This window comes from Heterocephalus glaber, unplaced genomic scaffold (assembly GCF_053883595.1).
Source record: "Heterocephalus glaber isolate CG9 unplaced genomic scaffold, H.glaber_assembly_v1.0 deba00001497, whole genome shotgun sequence".
NCBI classification, from domain to species: Eukaryota; Metazoa; Chordata; class Mammalia; order Rodentia; family Bathyergidae; genus Heterocephalus; species Heterocephalus glaber.
This window is the reverse complement of record NW_028258320.1, coordinates 52,637,501-52,656,396: the sequence shown is the minus strand read 5'-3', so window position 1 is coordinate 52,656,396 and position 18,896 is coordinate 52,637,501. Positions and strand designations below refer to the sequence as shown.

At 50.2% G+C, this 18,896-nt stretch overlaps 1 protein-coding gene across 34 annotated transcripts in view; it reads left to right on the top strand.

Annotated features, from left to right (window-relative positions):
- The window catches only part of Jakmip3 (Janus kinase and microtubule interacting protein 3), a 149,374-nt gene that overhangs the window by 117,836 nt on the left and 12,642 nt on the right, over positions 1–18,896 (top strand). For 17 of the 34 annotated variants that reach the window (XR_015440569.1, XR_015440566.1, XR_015440563.1 and 14 more), the window contains 10 exons: positions 1,015–1,113; positions 2,275–2,373; positions 2,449–2,508; positions 5,455–5,520; positions 6,261–6,329; positions 6,427–6,504; positions 10,423–10,626; positions 11,702–11,767; positions 14,150–14,191; positions 14,604–15,644. Coding sequence is in view for 12 of the 34 variants with exons in the window: in XM_087185589.1 (XP_087041715.1) it covers positions 1,015–1,113; positions 2,275–2,373; positions 2,449–2,508; positions 5,455–5,520; positions 6,261–6,329; positions 6,427–6,504; positions 10,423–10,626; positions 11,702–11,767; positions 14,150–14,191; positions 14,604–14,930 (1,110 nt within the window). In the remaining 22 variants the exon portion in view is untranslated. Of the gene's footprint in view, positions 1–1,014; positions 1,114–2,274; positions 2,374–2,448; positions 2,509–5,454; positions 5,521–6,260; positions 6,330–6,426; positions 6,505–10,422; positions 10,627–11,701; positions 11,768–14,118; positions 14,192–14,603 lie in introns of all 34 variants that reach the window. The other 17 variants (XM_021253242.2, XM_021253243.2, XM_087185594.1 and 14 more) reach the window with 5 other exon arrangements.

The following is an 18,896-nucleotide window of genomic DNA, read 5'->3' as shown; positions in this document are numbered from 1 at the left end:
ATGTATGTTGCTGGTGCCCGTGCAGCTCACCTCCTTGGCACTGTACACCGTGGTACGGTGGCCTGGAAGGTTCACCTCCTCTGCACTGGGGTAGCTCTGCTCCTTGGCACTGGGGGTGGAGGTATGGTGGCCCGGAAGGTTCACCTCCTCTGCACTGGGGGCAAGTCAGCTCCTCGATGCTCGGGGCAGTAGTCATTTGCACACTTTAAACCTGTACTCTTCTCTGGCTATGTTGTACTCAGGGACATATTCCTGGCCCTGTAGGTACTTAACAACCACAGCTGGGCAGGTAATAATTGGCACTGAGGAACTATCCAGTACCCGACTGAATCAGCTCACTCATAGGAAGCCTGTGCTCCTGCACCCATCTCGCCTATTCTGTGAGCACCAGAGTAAGCCCCTTAGTCCCTCAAATTTGGTTCTTGGGGGGAAGGACATAGCCCACAGTGGACAGCCTGCCCTCATGAAGGTGCTAAAGATGTGTGCCACAGGCTACATCATGTTTACCTCTCAGGAGGCATAGGCCCCATATCAGGTTCAGTCATTACTAGCTCTGTTTAAAGAGACCCTTAAGTAGACACATTAATTCTCAAGCATGGTCAGGCAGCCTCACACCTCATCCTCCCAACAGACAACAAGTGTCCTGTGGTGCTCATGGCCAGCCAGATTCCAGGAACTATACAGGGATGACTTGACAGCCCCTGCATTCCCCACATCTCTCTCATGGTTTCTTCTTGGGCTTCAAGGCATCCCTGCTCACTACACCTGTCCCTGCCTGTCCAGCACCTCCTACTCCATTTAACCAAGGAATGAAGGTTTGTCTAGTCTTACCAGATCAGACCCACACCTAGGCTAGACTGAATGCTCAGAGCTACATGCTGTCCGAGGAGGTTCCAGGGCTATGTCCCCATGGACAGATGGCAGTGGTGCAAGAAGCCAGGGAGCTGGCCTTACCTGCCCTCTAGTGAAAGAGACCTGGGCCCCTTTTCAGTTTAATTATCTTCTAATTTTCAGATAAAACAAATGGAGATGGAGGAGGCCCGGCTGAAGCACGATGTCCAGGATGCAAAGGATCAGAATGAGTTGCTGGAGTTCAGGATCCTGGAGCTCGAGGTAGAGGCTGTGGGGCTGCAGGCTGGCACTGAGGTGGCCCAGCTGCAGGGCCCTGAGATGAGGTACCTTCCTTGGGCCTCTAAACCTTTATGAGCCTTTGAACAGCCTCCAAAAAGGCCAGGCTGGAAAGGAAAGGGACAAGTGCTATAAACTACATCTCCTAGGAGGGATGAGGCCAGCGAGGCAAAGTGAACATAATCTGGAGTACAGGCATGGAACTCAACATCACAAAGGGAAAACAAAAGCAAAGCAAAACACACAAAAAGACCAGTGCCAGCATCCAGATCTGTGGGGCCTCAACAGTCAGGACAATGTCCTCAGCTTATCACTGTGGCTGCAGTGGCATTGGTGGCAATGAGTGGCAGGGATTGTACCCAGACCTCACTAGTTAACCCAGCAGACATTTATTTCTTGCTCCTAGAAGCCTCTGAGTAGTATCAGAGGATGCCACGTAGTGATTGGGCATCCTTCAGCTCTGCCCAACATCCCTGGCCCCAAGTCCTCTGCTGTGACAGAGAAGGGAAGGAGGGAGCAAGAATCCTTCGGGAAGGTCAGACTGGGTGTGGGTGGCCATATCACCATGGTCACCTTCCACTGTGAGAGTGGCTGGGTAGTGTGGCCCGTCTGCAAGGCCAAGAGGAAGTGGCCTGTGCAGGTGTTACACCTCATGGTCACCCTAAATGCACTAGCCTCCATCTGGGTCCAGTGGGCTGAAGCCTTCTCAGAGTCCAGATGGATCCTCAGAGTCCTCTTGTCCACCTCCCTGGGGGTAGGATGATAGTGTGGCCACTCCATGTAGATGACTTTCTCTGGCAGGCCCATGAGTCACTGTCCATGTTTGGCCTCTCCCCTAAGCCTCTAGGCAGCCCCCTGGGGTTCACCAGTGCATAAGCAAGTGGCTCTGGGTGGTCCCTACAAAGCCTACACAGGACCGCCATATCCATCTGGAGTGAGTGAACACACGGGTAATTTTCTTGGGCAAGTCCAGTAAGGTTTCTGCCATCAAGGCATCTGCAGGAGTTTAGTTTTCAGAAACACCATGTTGACTCCTCATTGTGTGGTTGTGGCCCATGTTCCCTGAGCCCCCGCACAACCCTATGTGGAGGGAGGAGATGGGGTGAGAACTGCCCACCATGCCAAGCCTTCTGCTTTCTGTCTTAGGAGAGGGAGAGGAAGTCGCCTGCCATCAACTTCCATCACACACCCTTCGTGGATGGGAAGAGCCCCCTCCAAGTGTACTGCGAGGCTGAAGGCGTGACGGTAAAGCCCTCCCCTGCCCCTGCCTGCACAGTCCCACCTGGCTGCTGCTCACCTGTCCCTCTCTTTGCCTCCTAGGACATCCTGGTTTCGGAGCTGATGAAGAAGCTGGACATCCTGGGGGATAACGCCGTAAGTGTATGTTGCTCTCCTGACTTGTGCATGCTCTTCATGATGGCCACCCCAGTCTAGCCCTTTGTGGTCCTGGGCCCCCTGTGAGTCTCACTGCAGTCCCACCTAGGCCACCCTACCAGAAGACCCACCCCCACTGCCAGCCAGGCCCAGAGCCTGCTTGGAACAAGAAATCTCTCATATTGTTCCTGTGCCATCAAGGTCTTTACTGTGTCTTCCAGCTAATGATACTTCCAATTACATGTTCTCAGTTTCTGAAATCTCTTTCAGCTCTTCCATATTCCCAGTGTTGCTCTAGACACCAAGACACTTGGGAGTTCCCATTTCCTTGATTTGGGGGAAGAAGCAGAGACTATAAATAACCCAAATTCTCTCTCTCTCTCTCTCTCTCTCTCTCTCTCTCTCTCTCTCTCTCTCTCTCTCTCTCTCTCTCTCTTTCTCTCTCTCCTCTCTCTTTTTGGTACCGGGGATCAAAACTCAGGACCTTGCACTTTTGAGGCAGGCGGCAGAACCTGCCTAAATCCCCGACCCAACCCCCAAATCTTGTTTGAGGCAGAGTTCCAATTTTAGCAGCAAACTTCTCAAAAGAATATTAATTACTAAGTGGGCAAAGTAACTACTCCCCTTCCTCTCATCCTCTGTCCATCATTTCACTACCCATTTGTCCATCCATCTTCTACCATATATCCATCCATTCCTTCTACCTTCTCTTCCTCCCCTCTTCCCTTCTTCCCTCCTCAATCCACCATTCATTCATTCATTCATCCATCCACCTTCCATCCATCATGCATCCATCCTCCCTCTGCCACCCATCCATCCATCCTCTATCCACCTTCCCACATTCATTTCACCCTCCCAGGCCTCTGTGCAGGGCCTTGTGTTGACAGGAATCCCTTCTCTCTTTGCCCACCCATTTCCTGGGGAGTAGTGAGAAGCAGAATGGGAAGAAGTGCCCTGAAGGGAGGCTATTCTGGCTGTATCTGCTCCTCACCCAGACCTGGTAGTTCCATCATGGCCACAGGTAGTAAAGCACCACCATATCCCACAGCAGGGATGCTTGTGGGTGCAATATGTTCTGGGGTCCAATTGTAGGCACCAATCCCTGTCATGGGCTCTTGGGAATCATACTGGGAACCCCTTGATTCACAGCTGGAGAAACTGAGAGCACAGAAGGCATCTGCCCAGGCTCACAGATCTGATATAGTGGCAGAGTTAGGGTTATAGTCCTGGGCAGTCCTGTTTCAGGGCTCCTCTTCCACCCAGTAGCTAGCCACTCAAGAGCAAAGCCAAGCATAAATGACCTGGAGCCATCACATAGCCTCTGAGGTCACTCTCACACAGCACAGAGATAGAAGAACTTGGGGACTAGAGGGCCTGTGGCCAGGTTTTATACTCAGGAGACCCTATGGAGACTCCTGGCAGTTCCTGCTGAGTGAAGGAGGCATCCCTTAATTTTTGACTGCAGTCCAGGTCAGGCAAATGTCACATGTACCTTGTGATCCAGGACTATGCTCCTTGGAGTCTGAGCCTGAAGGTCCCCTCTTGGAGCACAAAGTGGCTGTGAGGAAATAGGTGACCATCACTTACACAGCAGGGCATGCTGGTGCTGAGGCTGCCACATTCAGACCAGCCCCAGCAAAGGCTATAGTCACTTTCTTGGAAACCTGAACCCCAGAACAGCTCCCACCTGCCTCAGTTTCCTCAGTAGCCAGGGACCCAGGGTGCAGAATTGAGGCTCATCCTCTCTAGCAGGTGGCACCACTTGTGCTGCCCCACCTGAGCTGTCACACCTGGGCTGCAGGGCCAGGTCACTTGCGGAAGGAAGCAAGAGGCTGTAAGGCAGAGTAGATAGAGCTTTGCTGAGGCTGAGGCATCAGGATGTGGCCACCAGTGGGTCAGAGGGCCAGGCCGCTCACCAAGAGGGATGCATGGGGCCTATCACCCTGCTTTGACAATGCCTGGGTTTTTATCCACATTCAGATAGATTCCCTTAGTTACTCTGAAGCCACTGGCTAAGCCTTCCCCTCACCATTCTCCTGTCACTGCCCAGCTCTGTCCTGTGAGGAGGGAGGTGTAAGCAGCCTAGCTGGCTTCCAAAGCACCAGGCCCACTCCAAACCCCAGCTAATGATGACCTCCTCGTGCCTACCCCCAGCTGGCCTTTTACTTATAGCTGTCAGTCACCAGCCCCAACTTGAGAAACCTTGTTTTGACTTTGGAGGTGGAGGAAAGCAAGAGATATCTCATCCACTAGGAAGAGAATGGTATAGACAGAGTTTTCTGAGTCCTGATCTGAATCAGGGAGGTTCTGGGGTTGAGCAAGGGGCTCAACCTCCTCCTGCTCCAGCTCCTGCTCCTCATGTCCTCCACCCATTGCTGGTGTCCTGTGTATAAGGGGTCAGGCAGCCAGATCCTAATGCCAGAAGCAGCTGGGTTATAATTGTGTGAAGTGCCTACATCCTTGGAGGATGCTCATTTGGCCCTAAAGCCAGACTGAAGTGCCCCAAAACACAAAGTATGAATAAAACATGCAGAAAAAAGGGCAGAAATGTCAGGGATTGGAACCATTTCACAGCCAGCTATACTTGATCTTCCTTTGAGGCTTCAGATGCAAAGTACTAGCTTTAAGCAGATCAGGAAATGGACAGAATGGGGAAGCTCTGTCACCAAGATGCAGTCAAGGCCTCCTGCTAGTGAACCTGCCCAAGCTGTTCACTTAGACCTTTGTGGTTCCAGCTGTGAGAGCATGAAATGGACAGTGTCTCCCAAGAGAACAGGTCAAGGACAAAGGGTATCAGAGGTCCCAGGAGGATTTTTCAGTTAAAGCATCATTTAGCTGTAATCCCACCCACTTGCATCCATCCCATCAGTCTCTCCATGCATCCATCATTCAGCCCCACATTGTAGGAAGACACTGCTTCTAACTACACATGTGTTCTGCTTCTGGGTGCAGAATCTGACCAATGAAGAGCAAGTGGTTGTCATACAAGCCAGGACAGTCTTGACCTTGGCAGAGAAGGTAACAGCAACTGTGTAGATACTGGGGAGAGGGCTGGTCTCTTGCAGACCTCCCTGGCCTTGCTCAGCCCAGAGAAGATGTTCTCCCTGGGAGGAGAGAGCCACGGGATGTGGGGCCCACTAAGTTCTGTTTGCCCTGGGAGATAGATCAAATAGCATGCACTGTGAACCTCTACAAAGGTGGGTTCAACCAGACATTGACACTATCAGCCCTGCCTCATTCTTTTCTCAAAGGCTGGAAGCTATGCAATATCTGTAAAACTGTCCACCTTCCCTGATTGACTTGCCAGGCTTCCTTTTGGGGTTCCCCAGCCCATTAGCCCACCTTTTGCCCACCTCCCAGGCCTACTGAGTGGGTCACTGTCAGATCTCCAGCAGCGGAGGGAAGGGATGCTCCTTGGCAAATAGGGGTTCAAGTAAATGAGCTGGCTCTCCCCACCTCTCCTGGCAGAGCTCCACAGATGTGCCTGTTCCTGCTGCACCCCAAACCAGTGTCTCTCCCCTCCTGGGGAAGGGGTGTGTCAGAATTCCTGGACACCAGGAGGGGTGGACAGGTGGGGCCGATGCCAGAATGGTTCATGGATCCCATGGTGCCAGCCCAGCCCCAACTCCCCTCCCTGACTCTGACCTCCTTCCATCCTCTCCCAGGCTGTCTCCATGGATCAAGGAAGGGGGGTAGCATTGGTGCCTGTGTGGGTGACCCAAGGGGTCACTGTAACGTACTTACTCTGTTTTGCCCAGTGGCTCCAGCGGATTGAAGAGACTGAGTCTGCACTGCATCGGAAGATGCTGGATCTGGAGAGTGAGAAGGTTGGTAGTGTCCCCCACCCCCAATCTGGTCACCCTGCAGCTCAGCATCTCCAGCCTGGGTACCTGAGGCCAAGACCCAGGTTGTCTTTTGTTTCAGGATCTGTTCAGTAAACAGAAGGGCTACCTGGATGAGGAGCTGAACTATAGGAAGCAGGCCTTGGACCAAGCCCACAAGGTAAGAGAAATGAAGCTGAGTGTGTGCTCACATGCCCAGAGGTGTGTCTCCGTTTCCTTCACAGCCCAGGGCTCAGGGAACTGCCAGGAAGTGCCCAAACTCATTGCACGGTCACTTTCTGCCCCTCTTCACCGAAACCCCTTTATCTGTGAATTCTGGGAGTATTTGACTGCCATGTCAGCAAAGGCTTTGAGAGTGCCGGCACATGAGAATTCACATGGATGTGTGAATGAGTTAATAAGATAAAATTCATTGGAAAATAATGCACTTATAACAATTTACAGTGGTACTTCAGTTCATGAACTTAATTTGTTTTAAAATTTTGAGGAAAATGGCTACATTTGTGTTTGTGTGGGGAACATGGCCATCATTGTGTTTGTCACTCAATGCAGAGTTAGCAAACAGAAGCAAAGTTTTGGCAAATGCTTTTGTTTGCAAACCAAATTGTTTGCAAATAGAAGAATTTGTGAACCAAGATATTACTGTAATTGGACATAGTTAGATGTTGATATGTAGTATCATTCTATGAAGAACTCTGCTTTGTTTACCTACCATTTGGAGGAATGCAAGTTTTATCTGTACTGCATATCCAGTTACCCCCTTAGAAACCATTTCCCCTGATGATAAAACTAAAGGTAATGCCCCCACTTGGGGCTTACACTGAGAGCCCAGAGATGCTTCATGAGTGCTTATATTAGTCTGTGTTCTGTTGCTATAACAAAACACCAGAGGCTGAGCAATGTATAATAAAAGGTTTATTCGGCTCACAGTTCTAGAGGCCTACATCCCAAGAACAGGAGAGCCCATCTGTTCTCTGCTGGGAGCCTTCTCTCTACATCTCAACATGGTATCATGCATGGTATCATGGCAGGGGTGCAATGGAGAGAGAGAGATCACAGGATGAGACAGAAAGTCAGATGGATTCAGGAGCCAAGCTTGCTCTTTTTTTTATCTCAGTTTGCTCTCACAGGAATTAACTAACATTCTATCCCATGAGAACTATTGTACATTAATCCCTTCCAAGGGCAGCACCCCAGTGCCCTAATGACTTCCCATTAGAGCCATCTCTTAAAGATTCCACCATTCAACCCCACCATTCTGGGGACCAAGCTTCCAGCATGAACCTTCCAGGGACACATGCAAACCACATCCAATTCATAATAACACTTATTTCTATCACCTTGAGTCAGTCCTCATTGAGGTCAGCTTGAGAACATGAAAAGGAATTTCCTTTGAACATCTATCCCTTTCTGCTTCAGGAGGTACACATGAATCAAGCATTGCATTATAGTCTTCTAGTTGGTATGACAAAGCCACATGGCACTAGAGGGCTCTCACATCCATCTGTGCCTCCCTTGACCATAGAACAGAGGGACAGGACAACGACATGTTACTGGGGACCAAGAAGCTTTGTGCACTTAGGGACAGCATCATATCCTGAGGCCACATGCATCATTAACTTGTGGTAATTGGCACCTGCCCACCAAGGCTTTGGCTTTCCAGAGCAAACTGGCTGGCTCTTCATGTGTATCTTCATAAATAGAACAAGAGTGGCCGAGAAAAACTAAATTCATACTATGCAGTGAGGATGCTCCACTGCTCATAAACGTTGTTCAGGCATCCGTGTTGCCTGATGTCTCCTTTCTGCTCTGAGGATCTGGCGAAGACAGTGGCCATCATGGTAGGATTTCTTCTATAGCTACCTGCTTGCTGCAAAGAGTGTGGTCTTATTCTGCGCTGGGTGTTGTGACTAGGATGAGCATAGGGCACTGCTAAGTTGAGCATTGAGCAGAGCTAGGCTTCCTCTTTTACCAGGATACTGCCAGACATCCTTGATAGTAGCCTGGGCACTCACACAATAGTCACCATCACACTCCTGTGACTTCACATGCAGTTGTTTCCTGCTGAACTCCCTTACATCTGAGGGAGAATACTACCAAGAAGTGTTCAGGCCCTGATCTGATGAATATAAAGGCATTGCCACTGAGACATTCACCTGGACAGCCAGTGCAGCAGGCAGGACCCCAGCCCTCATGTCTATAAGAAGACATCCTCAGCCACTCAAAACATGGATGGGATGAAGCTGTTCATTCTTGGGGCCCAACTTTCAGAGTGATGATGATAATAATGATAGTGATGATGGTAATGGTGATGGTGATGATAGTGATGATGATGGAGGTGGTGATGATGGTAATGGTAATGACGACGTTGATGATGACAGTAATGATCATGGTGGTGTTGACAGTGATCGTGATGATTATGCTGGTGGTGATGATTGTGATCCTGATGGTGGTGATGATGATGATGGTGGTGACGATGGTAGCGGTGATGATGGTGTTGCTGCTGCCCCTTTTGAAGTGCCATTCTTGTTTTTAAAACTCAGTGCATAAACAGGACTCTTTTCATTGTGCAATTACCCTTTGCTGTTACACAGGAGAAAGGTTGTGTATCCATTGTGATGGTGGCTGCTCTAGAGGTGCTACTAGTTCGGATCTTGTTTCCACAAGGCAAGGACCAGGGAAGGCTGTGTAGTTTCACTGGAGGCAGAGGCAGCCCTCCTCGTAGCCCATGGTTCGTGCCCTTTTTTAATGTCCTTGATTGTAGAGATGCTCATGATAAAGTCCCCATTAGCAAGTACACAAGAAGCCCTGAGACGTTAACTCTAAGGCTATGCTCAACCATACTTGCTTTAAAAGACAAGAGCTTAGAGGCTGGGGTGCAGCTCTGGGTAGAGCACTTACCTGGCATTCCATGGGTTTAATCTCTGGTGTCTCTCTCTCTCTCTCTCTCTCACACACACACACACACACACACACAGCCACACAGAACTAGGGCTTGTTTTAAACATCCTAAACTCTTTTGCTCTGAGAAGTGGCAATTAATGCAGGATGATGAGCACAATGGGACAGTTTATTTTGTGACTGTTAACAATACAATGTAACTGAAGCCCAAGAGGGTGTTTTTAATTTTCTAAATTTCTACTAAACCAAAGAAGTTTCATAGTTATTTTGCCTGAAGAGAACATCCATTTCTGAATATGTTACATTTTTGATGGGAAGAAAGAGCCCATCAAAATGAGAATTTTAATGAGAATTTGGTTTTTTCAAAGATTGTATCAAAAAGTTTCCTAAAGTGAAAGTTTAAAAGTATTCCAGATTAAAGTGATGCACCATGGGGATTTATGAAAAGCTATGTTCGGGCTGCTGAGATAAGGCAAGTCATCATTTTCCATCCATCCATGGAGGTCTCAATCCTGAGCTAGAGTGTTGGGAAGCAGCTTTCAGTTCTTCTCTGTGACACCAGCCCCTGATGGTGTCCTTTCCCATCTTTGTTTTTTTTGGTACTGGGGATCGAACTCGGGACCTTGCGCTTGAGAGGCAGGCGGCGAAACCACTGAGCTAAATCCCCGGCCCCTGTCCTTTCCCATCTTGCTGTGGCCCCTGCTGGTGTCCTTTTCTGTCTTGCTGTGACCCCAGTACACTTTCTGGCCATGCTGCCCTCAGCCCATAGCTGGGACCTCCCGCTTCTCAGGCCCTTCAGAACTCATTCCTGCTCCCGACCTCTGAGTCAGGCATCAGCCCAACTTGAGGCTTCCCTGTCTTCATGAGCACGTCACAGCTCAGCTTCTCTTCTCCTAGGGCATTGGTGGCAAACCTATGGCAGGAGTGATGCAGCAAGCTGTTTGTGTTTTTGAAAGCTTTAAAAGGTTCACCATCACTGTCCTAGAGTCTTCTGCTGGATGGGAGGATCCCTCTATCTGGGACTCCAGGTCCTTCCCCCAGAGACCCATGGGCACCCTGTGGCTCCCGAAGGGGGGCAACCTGGTCTCCCTTGCTTGTTCTGAAAGGCGCACCTCTCCAGCCCTGGGGAGGTTTTGGGGAGAAGAGGAGGACTAATGCACCTCCCTTCGGTCTGCAGCACATCCTAGAGCTGGAAGCCATGCTGTACGATGCCCTGCAGCAAGAGGCTGGGGCCAAAGTGGCAGAGCTGCTGTCAGAAGAGGAGCGTGAGAAGCTCAAGGTGGCTGTGGAGCAGTGGAAGCGCCAGGTCATGAGTGAGCTGCGGGAGCGGGATGCACAGATCCTGCGGGAGCGCATGGAACTGCTGCAGCTAGCACAGCAGGTATGTGGACTGGTGCGGGCCAAGAGGGCTAGGTCCAAAGAGGAGGGCCAGACCTCCCCATGGCCCAACTTTGCAACGGCCACATCTGCAATGGCCACGCCCGTGACCACACCCTCTGGCAACCGCACCCTTTCATGGTCACACTCATGTCCCCACCCTCTGGCCAGACTGCTGTCTGCTGGTTGTGTTTCTGAAGCCTGTGGGTGATACTTCCCCTATTTTGGGCCACTCTTTCAGTTCCTCTTTGTGACACCGGCCCCTGAGGTTACCATCAGAGCATTGTCTGGGGACACAGCTGGTAGGCCCAGGCCCTCTGGGCTAGTTCAGTTTTAATGGGACGTGAGGAACCCTGGCAGGCTGAACATCCCTGATGTTTACATACACACCAGCTCTCCGTTGTGCCAGGTTGGTCTAGAAGTAGCTTCTGTGGATGTGTCCCACGCTGAGAACACCCCAAAAGCAAAGATTTGGATAGTAGATTCAGATAAACTACCACACCGTACACTAGCTTACTGTGACAGGGGGCTAACATCTGACAGAGGATTCACCAGCTACTAGGACATGTGCTGCCAGTTCCTTTACTTATCAGCCTTGGGTCTCCAGAAGGGTCAGGGTGAGCACTGCTACCTGCAGCCCCTTGCTCCTTCAGATGGGTAGTGGTCAGCACTCACCTTCTTCCACACCCCCACGCCTCACCCTCAGAAAGAAAGTCTTCCTTAGGGACAATGGTTATGACCTGTAGCTGTCCTTTTCTCTGCTACAATGACTTGGGGGAGGATGGTGGACTGATTCTTTGCTGTGCCCTTGGGCATTGTGATTTTTGACCTATAGGTGTCAAAAGGATATTTCTTTGCCACAGGAGGTATGGCTATAGGGAAGGCCTTCTGCTCTCTTTGGACCAAAGATGGGAACTGGGGACAGCTGTGTGTCATGGTATGACATGGCCATGGTATGCTAGCTACTCTATGGCTGATTGTTCACCAAACAAATGAAGGACAATCTTGAAAGGCTTTTGGGGGGCTTAATTTCCCAAATACTCTGATTATTGAAGATTTTCTTCCTTTTAACATTACAGAGAATTAAAGAGTTAGAAGAAAGAATAGAAGCTCAGAAGAGACAAATTAAAGAACTAGAAGAAAAGGTAAAATAAATGTAATTTTCAGACCTGGTCTTATCCATGGAGTTATAGATAAAAGAACACAAGATAACTCAAAGTCATTCAGTGCTTGGTTCAGGGTAATACATAGGCTTGGCCTGTGGCATGTGAGCAAGAAGCCACTGCCTAAGTGAGTAGTGTAAGGAGAAAGGGGCATTGATTGGTGTGGGGACCAGAAGCCCTTACCATGATCCAGCCCTGCAGCCTCAGAGAAGCTATGCCTCTCATGGCCTCAGTTTTCCCTCTGGGGCTGTGGTGTTGGACTAATGTGTTAGCTTTCTGTGGCTGTGACAAAATACCTGAGAAAATCAACTGAGAGGAGGAAAGGCTTATTTTGGCTCATGATTTCAGAGGATTTAGTCCATAGTCAATCAGCTTCATTGCCTTTAGGCCTCAGGTGAGGCAAAAGCATTATGGCAGAGGGGCATGGCAGAGAAAAGCTTCTAACCTAATAGTAACCGGGAATCAGAAAGAAGGAAAGAGCCAGAGAAGGAGGGCTGGGGACCAGATAGAGTCCCCAGCTCATGACCTATGATTCACTCTCTTCCACTAAGCCTCATCTCCTGTTTCTGTTGCCTCTGTAAGGCCATAAACTTATGAATCCATCAATTGATTAATTCACTGATGAAGTTAGAGCCTTTATGATCTAATCACTTTCCAAAAGCCTCACCTCTGAATATGTGAAACTTTGGGGTACATTTTAGGTCCCAACCGTAATAATTAGTGACCTAATGCTCCTTTGTCAGGGCCCTGGACCGCACTGAAGCATCTGCCACTCAAGTTAAGGCCACTGGTCTAAAGATCAAGTACCTGAAAGGTGGGCTGTGGACCCTGAGAGCCACCACTCATACAATAAGCACCTCTTCCCGGTGGCCCTTGGAGCAGTTGTCTCCAGGTGCAGAAGCCCCCTGTGCTGAAGTATACTGCAGTTGGGCCACATGCTCATGTTCTTGTTCTGATCCCTGGGCTCTGTGAGACTGGGATCACAGGCATCTGTTGACTTGTGTTGACACACTCTGTGCTCCCCGGACCAAGGTGGAAGGGCACACCCAGAGAACTCTGACTCCCATGGGGATGGATCATTAAAGGAGCAGTTCTTCCTCTGTATATGATTTGGGGTTAGTTCAGTAATTTCCAGAGTCATTTCTCAATGATTGATCCTGCCTGTGAGGTAGATCTTACCAAAGTGACCAGTTCCCATTGAGCCCTGGTGGGACCCACCTGCCTGTCTTCTCCCTTCCAGAGAGAACAGGATGCTGGCATTTGGGCAAGACTGCTGTATGGGCAGCACCTCAGCAGGGTTGAGGAAAAGCCAGGAGATGCTGTCTGCTCTCCAGGAGAGACAGGCCCCTCCTGACAGCAGTCCCCTTTCACCTGGCCACTGGGCCTTCCCACCACCCACCACAGCCCTGCCTGCCCCTCCTCAGCAGTGACCCAAACTCCCCCATCTTCTGGGCACTTTACCACCCAGCAAACTTCTTGTACATGTGCAAATCCACCATGAGGAACGGCTAGAGCTTTGCAGAGCACAACCTGCACAACAAGGTTTGCAACAGGGACTCAGCAGCAACCTCATCGGGTGACACGGGCAAGCATCTGCCAGGCACAGGATGCCCAGAGGGGATGCAGTTCTCAGGGCTTGAGTTTGAAGAGAGCAATGTCTCCCCAAACCAAACATTTGCTTTGTTTTGTGTCTTAACTAGAGGGCATGTATTTGTATTAAGCAATGGAACAATTTTAAGTCAAGGGTTTGTTTTTTTAAATTTAGCTGAAGTGGTTCATTCTTTCTCAGCAATCCTGCCATTGCCAGATTTTCTCCTATGTCCATATTGCTCTGGCCCCACCCCTCAAAAAAAAAAACCAACCAAACAAACAAAAAACGATGCTTCCAAGTGTGAAATCCATGCAGGTTGCTATCACAACCAAAGTGTTGTCACAAGCATGCTCATATTTATTTACCAGGCACTTGGGATGTCTTTCCACCAGGGTGTCATCACCCTTACAGGTAGTACCCCCTGCACACATAAGCTCCTGATCCCAAGAGGCTGAGCTCACCTTGCCATACCAGCATGCCAGGCCTGGAGCCCCCAGCTGTGCCCACATCCTGGTTCAACATAGTGCTAGTCTGTGACATAGCCCTAGGGGTGGCAGCACATCACCATAAACCAGGGCTTCTCACGGCCTCCCACACGTGTGTCCTGACTGTGCCTGCTCCTCCCAGCTGGCTGCTCTGTCTTGCTCTGTCTGTAACCATGTCATTTCTTGCCAGAAACACTACAAACTCTTTTTCCCTTTCTCTTTCCTTCTGTTTCTCCATCCTCCCCTTTCCTTTTCAGTTTCTATTTTTGTTTTTATTTTTCTCCCTAGCTTTCATTCTCTGGTCATAGCTGGTCTTGGCACCCCGATGTGGTGAGTACTTTGTGGCTGGAGTTTTCTGGCAAGGTCCCACTTTGCTTCTGGGGAGACTGTGGGGCCCTTGCTGGCCAGGCAGCTGCCTGCCATCTGAGAAGTAGAAAGGCCACTCCTCGGGCCTCCAGGGGGCTGATTAGAAGGCCACTGTGCCCTTCAGAGCCCAGAAGTCCCTCCCTGGGGGTTGGGCTGCAGGATATACCTATAGACAAAAGCCACACACCTTGCTTGGTTACTGCTTCCTGCCCAGGCCAGATGAGAGGATACTTGGGTCACAGTGTCATTGTTTGCCTTAGTCCGTGGGCTCCACCCTTCAGTGGGTGCCTAAGGACCCTTCCTGGGAGCAGTGGGCACCCTCTTGTGCAGCCCCTTGTTCTTCTGACTGCAATGCTTTGCTTCTCTTTTCTTCCAGTCTCCCGTGGAGTCATACCCCTGTCCTCTAGTAGGACCAGAGAGCAGAGGATGCTGGCGACAAAGTGGGACATTGCACCTCATCTCTGAAGACCCCAAGGGGTTTGATCACTGTGCAGCCATCCTGTGCAGGATGAGGGGGAAGCAGAGGTTTGAGTGGGGGCCTCTGTCCACTCGGGATGAGCCAGAATCAGAACTAGCTTTGCTGGCTGGGGCTTCTCTGAGAGAGGCCTGGCCTTGGCTGCTGGCCCCTTGGGTCTCTCTTCTCGTAAGGCAGCCTCCATCCCAGTCATGGGGATGTGTGATGTTCCCTGCCGAGCAGGGGTAAGAGCCGCTCCGGTGCAGGAGCAAGCCCTCCTCCCGGTTACCATAGTAACTGTCCATGTCCTCTGAGGAAGAGCTTCAGAAATGACACAGGCTCATTCCCAATGACAAAATGAAGACTGTGACTTCAGTGGCAACCTCCATTCAGGGGAACCGGGCGGGTTCATGGGGACAGCCCAAGGAGGGTTCTCTGTGACACCCTCTGTGCACAGTGATGCCGAGACTCTCTCACCCGGGGCCCGAGCACTCACTGGTGGACAAATATCACACCCACCCTTGTTCTGTTACACTGTCCTCTCCATGGGGCCAGATGGGAGTTTTGGCTACTGCTGACCTCTTCACCCCACCTCAAGACATGAAGGCCAAAATCTGGCCCCAAACCACTGGCCAGGAGCACAGTGGGACCAGAGGAGGGATGAGGAGTGTGGTAAGGTGACATGAGATGAGGCTGCAGAGCCACCAGAAAGAAGCCTGATGCCAGAGGACATGGATGTGACCACACAGACCCAGAGACCAGATGCCTTGGGCACCCAGTACTACCCAGCCTGGAAGCTGTTCAGCAGGCCAGCTGGGCCTGGGGGCTGCAGATGGCCAGGGGTGCCCAAAGATGGCCCCGTCCAGAGCCTTTGCACACAAGGAGCAGGGCCCGGGTGAGGCTACACAAGTGCTTGTGGTTCTACAGATGCAAGAAGGGAGCCTGGAGTCCAGTGGCCCACAGGTGAGGCAATGACATCTGTCTACTAGGGGCAGCTTTTCATTCCTGCTCTGATTGGTGGCCCCATGCAGGGAAATATGCCTGCTTGTTCTCTTGGTTAAATATGTCCTTTCCAGCCCTGACAGGGAGTCCAGGATGACTGCTTAGGCTGGGAGAGTGGTGAGGCTCTGGGGTGTCTGCCTAGGTGGTGGAATACAGAGTTTCTTCGTTTTCACCTTTAGTCCATAGTCTGTGCACATGTGGCCCTCACCTTCTCATGCTTACCCAGACCCCCAAACACGCTCAAGTGCCCTCTGGAAAACCCACCTGAGCTGCCCAGGCGGCACCATATCCACCCCAGCACTGGGTGTTTCTGCCAAGGTGGGCTCCAGCCCTATCCTGCTCCCAGAACCCTCAACAAAGGAAGCGTCTTCCTTTATCTCATGGAGCATTCTGCCTGTGGCCATGAGCCCCTAAGCAGGGATTTTTCCTGTACTCTGCAGGCAGTGATGTGCTGAGCTGAATAGCAAGGCACCTTCTTCCCCCATTCCTCCAAACAGGAAGCATTTCCCCAGTGATCCTCCCACACCATCCTGCTCTGTGGATCGCAAAAGCAGCTACTGTGTGACTGAAAACAATGGTTTCCCTCTACTGCACAGCTCTTAAGAGAGATTTGCTCTAGAAGGGAGCAGGAGACAGCCTGGCCCAGCCCTGGCCCAGCGATGCCACCATGAACCACATGAGGGCGTTCTAGCCTAACAAGCTCTGACCTACTTGCCTCCCACTGACTACTAGGCACTGGGCTCTGTCTTTTAGAACTTCTGTGAAAAGCCTGTGTGCTGCCAGCTGCAGTTGCATTTCTGATTGCTCGGCAAGGAGAGCCTCACTCTCAGATTATCGTGCCTCAGGTTTCAAAAGTCACCTGTAGCCAGGTGAAGGACATTAAACACAGATCAGCGCTGTGCCACACACATGTCCTCAGACCCACTAGGGAGGCCCCCAAAGTGGCAGGGCACACCTGTTCCACTGGTATCTCATTCTCCAGCTTCTGGAAGGCCAGGCTGTGGCTCTCACTCACAGTGTGTGGGGCAGGTGGACCTCAAGGACTTGGAAAGCCACTCTGCCCAAAGCCTGAGCAGGTTCCAAGTGGAGGGGAGCCGGGGCCAGGTGAGGAGGGATGGGGGTGGGGCAGGCTAAGCCCCATTCACAGATGCCCCTCACCTATCTCTAGGACTGGACATTGGTGACAGCGTCCCCGTTCAGAGCCATTTTGTGGGTTCTGAAGCCAGAGGTGCCTCAGACCATCTCCTACTCCTGGGGTGCTTACCTTGTGATGGTGAGGGTGGAGGAGCCATATGGTCATCAGGGAAGCACAGTGGGGTGTTACAGGCACAGTGGAGATCAGCTGCACGGTCGCCTTTAGGCTCAGGGGCTGACATCTGCAAAAGAGCCTTGGGGCCAGGATCAGACACCCTCAAAGGGAGATCATTTTCCAATGCTCTTTGGAGAAGGGTTCAATTCTGTATCTGGCACAGGGACTATAGAGGGTGAAGGGAATTTTCTCCCACCCCAGCCGCCACCCTTCAAGGATCAGAGAAATAGCTCTGAAACACGAGACCAAGTAGGGGAAAATTACACATGCTGGTTGGCACCAAGCCACCCATTTGCACCAGGAAGCAGCATCAGCCCTGGATGCTCAATGAGGGCTGCTCATCGTGGCCCAGTAATTGCCTCTGATAGGACAGGGACAGGACCAGTGGACAGAAAGGCTGTAGCTACCCAGCAGCTCCCAAGAGCAGGTTTCGAGAGGGGAACAGAGCCACCTCCTGAGGCTCCTGCATGGCAGGTGCAGAGCTGGGCTGTGGATGTCCAACCTGAGGGTGATGTCTGTCCTTCTGGGGTTTTCTTCCATGATGTTCAGGTCGTCAGTCTCCAGCCTGAGTTTCAAGAACATCTCTATCCCTTCAGTCAGTGACAGTTTTATAGTTTTCCCCCATTGTTTTTGACCTTGACACTTGAATGAGAATGAGCCAGAATGTCCCACAATTTTATTCATCTTAGGCTTTCTCATGATTAGTTTGAAGTTACGCATTTTTGGCAAGAATACTGCAGAAGTAATGACCTTCATGCACCTCACGAGGCAGTGCTTGAGGTCATTACATTTTATCTTTGATGGCATTGTTAAAGTAAGCCCGTCAGCTTCTCTGCCTCAAAGGTGCTCTTGGTAATTAATACATGTAGTGGGGAGAGATATGTTCAGACCAAATTTTACCCACTACTTTTGGCACCCATCAGTGGATCTCTCCTGAAACAGTGATGACTGTGGTGTTCTCATGGGGACTTTCTATCCCCTGTTCTTTCCATTTTATTAAGTAGAATTTTTCTGTAAAGAAGACTTGTCCCTTCTTTCCCATTCCTTTATTTATTCAGTTATTGCTATCTGCGTGGACTATATAATTTATTCCGTGGGTTATAATCTAGTACAATCACTAACTTTATTGCTTAAATGCTGCAGCCAGAGTCTTTGAGTGTTTTTTCAAGTAGGTGCCTGTGTCCCTCTACATGCCCCTTCCTTACATTTTGTCCCCACAAAGTGCCACAGGCTCTTATATCTTGTATTATCACTGCACCAGGCCTGGAATTTATCCTTTCACCAATGAGCACTAGTCCCATTTGTTGGAGAATAGTATTTAGAAACCAGGATCTTTAGATCTGTGTGTGCTCACTGCTTCCCAAGGTGACATCATCTCCAGGGCCTCTCAGGGACAGAGGTTGGAAATATATGTACCTGTTCTAACTTATGCACACCCATTCATCTGTTTGTCTAGCTATCTATATACTCATCATTTATCTATCCATCCATCATCTACCTATCATCCATCCATCATCTGTCTCTCTCTACACATCTATAGCTATCCATTAAAAATCATCCCTATCTATCTATCATCTACCATATCATCTACTATAAGACCATGAGTTCATAAAGACGCCTCCAATTCCAGACCAACAATACAAAGTTTATTCTGGCCTCTTCTTTTCCCTTCATTATTTATAACTTCTTCCATTGATGGCGGTGGGACACTTGGCTCTCACTATCTGCAATATATTTGCTGATTTGTTTAATCCTAGTATATGCACAGAGTCAATTTAGAATTGCTAACCCATTCCCTGTAAGAGTCAAATTCACTAACTCGAGTATTTGCGTACACTTCTGTTTGTTGTTGACCTTACAGAGTCCAGATGAAATATTGTTCTCCAAAATAAGTTAGTTCAGGC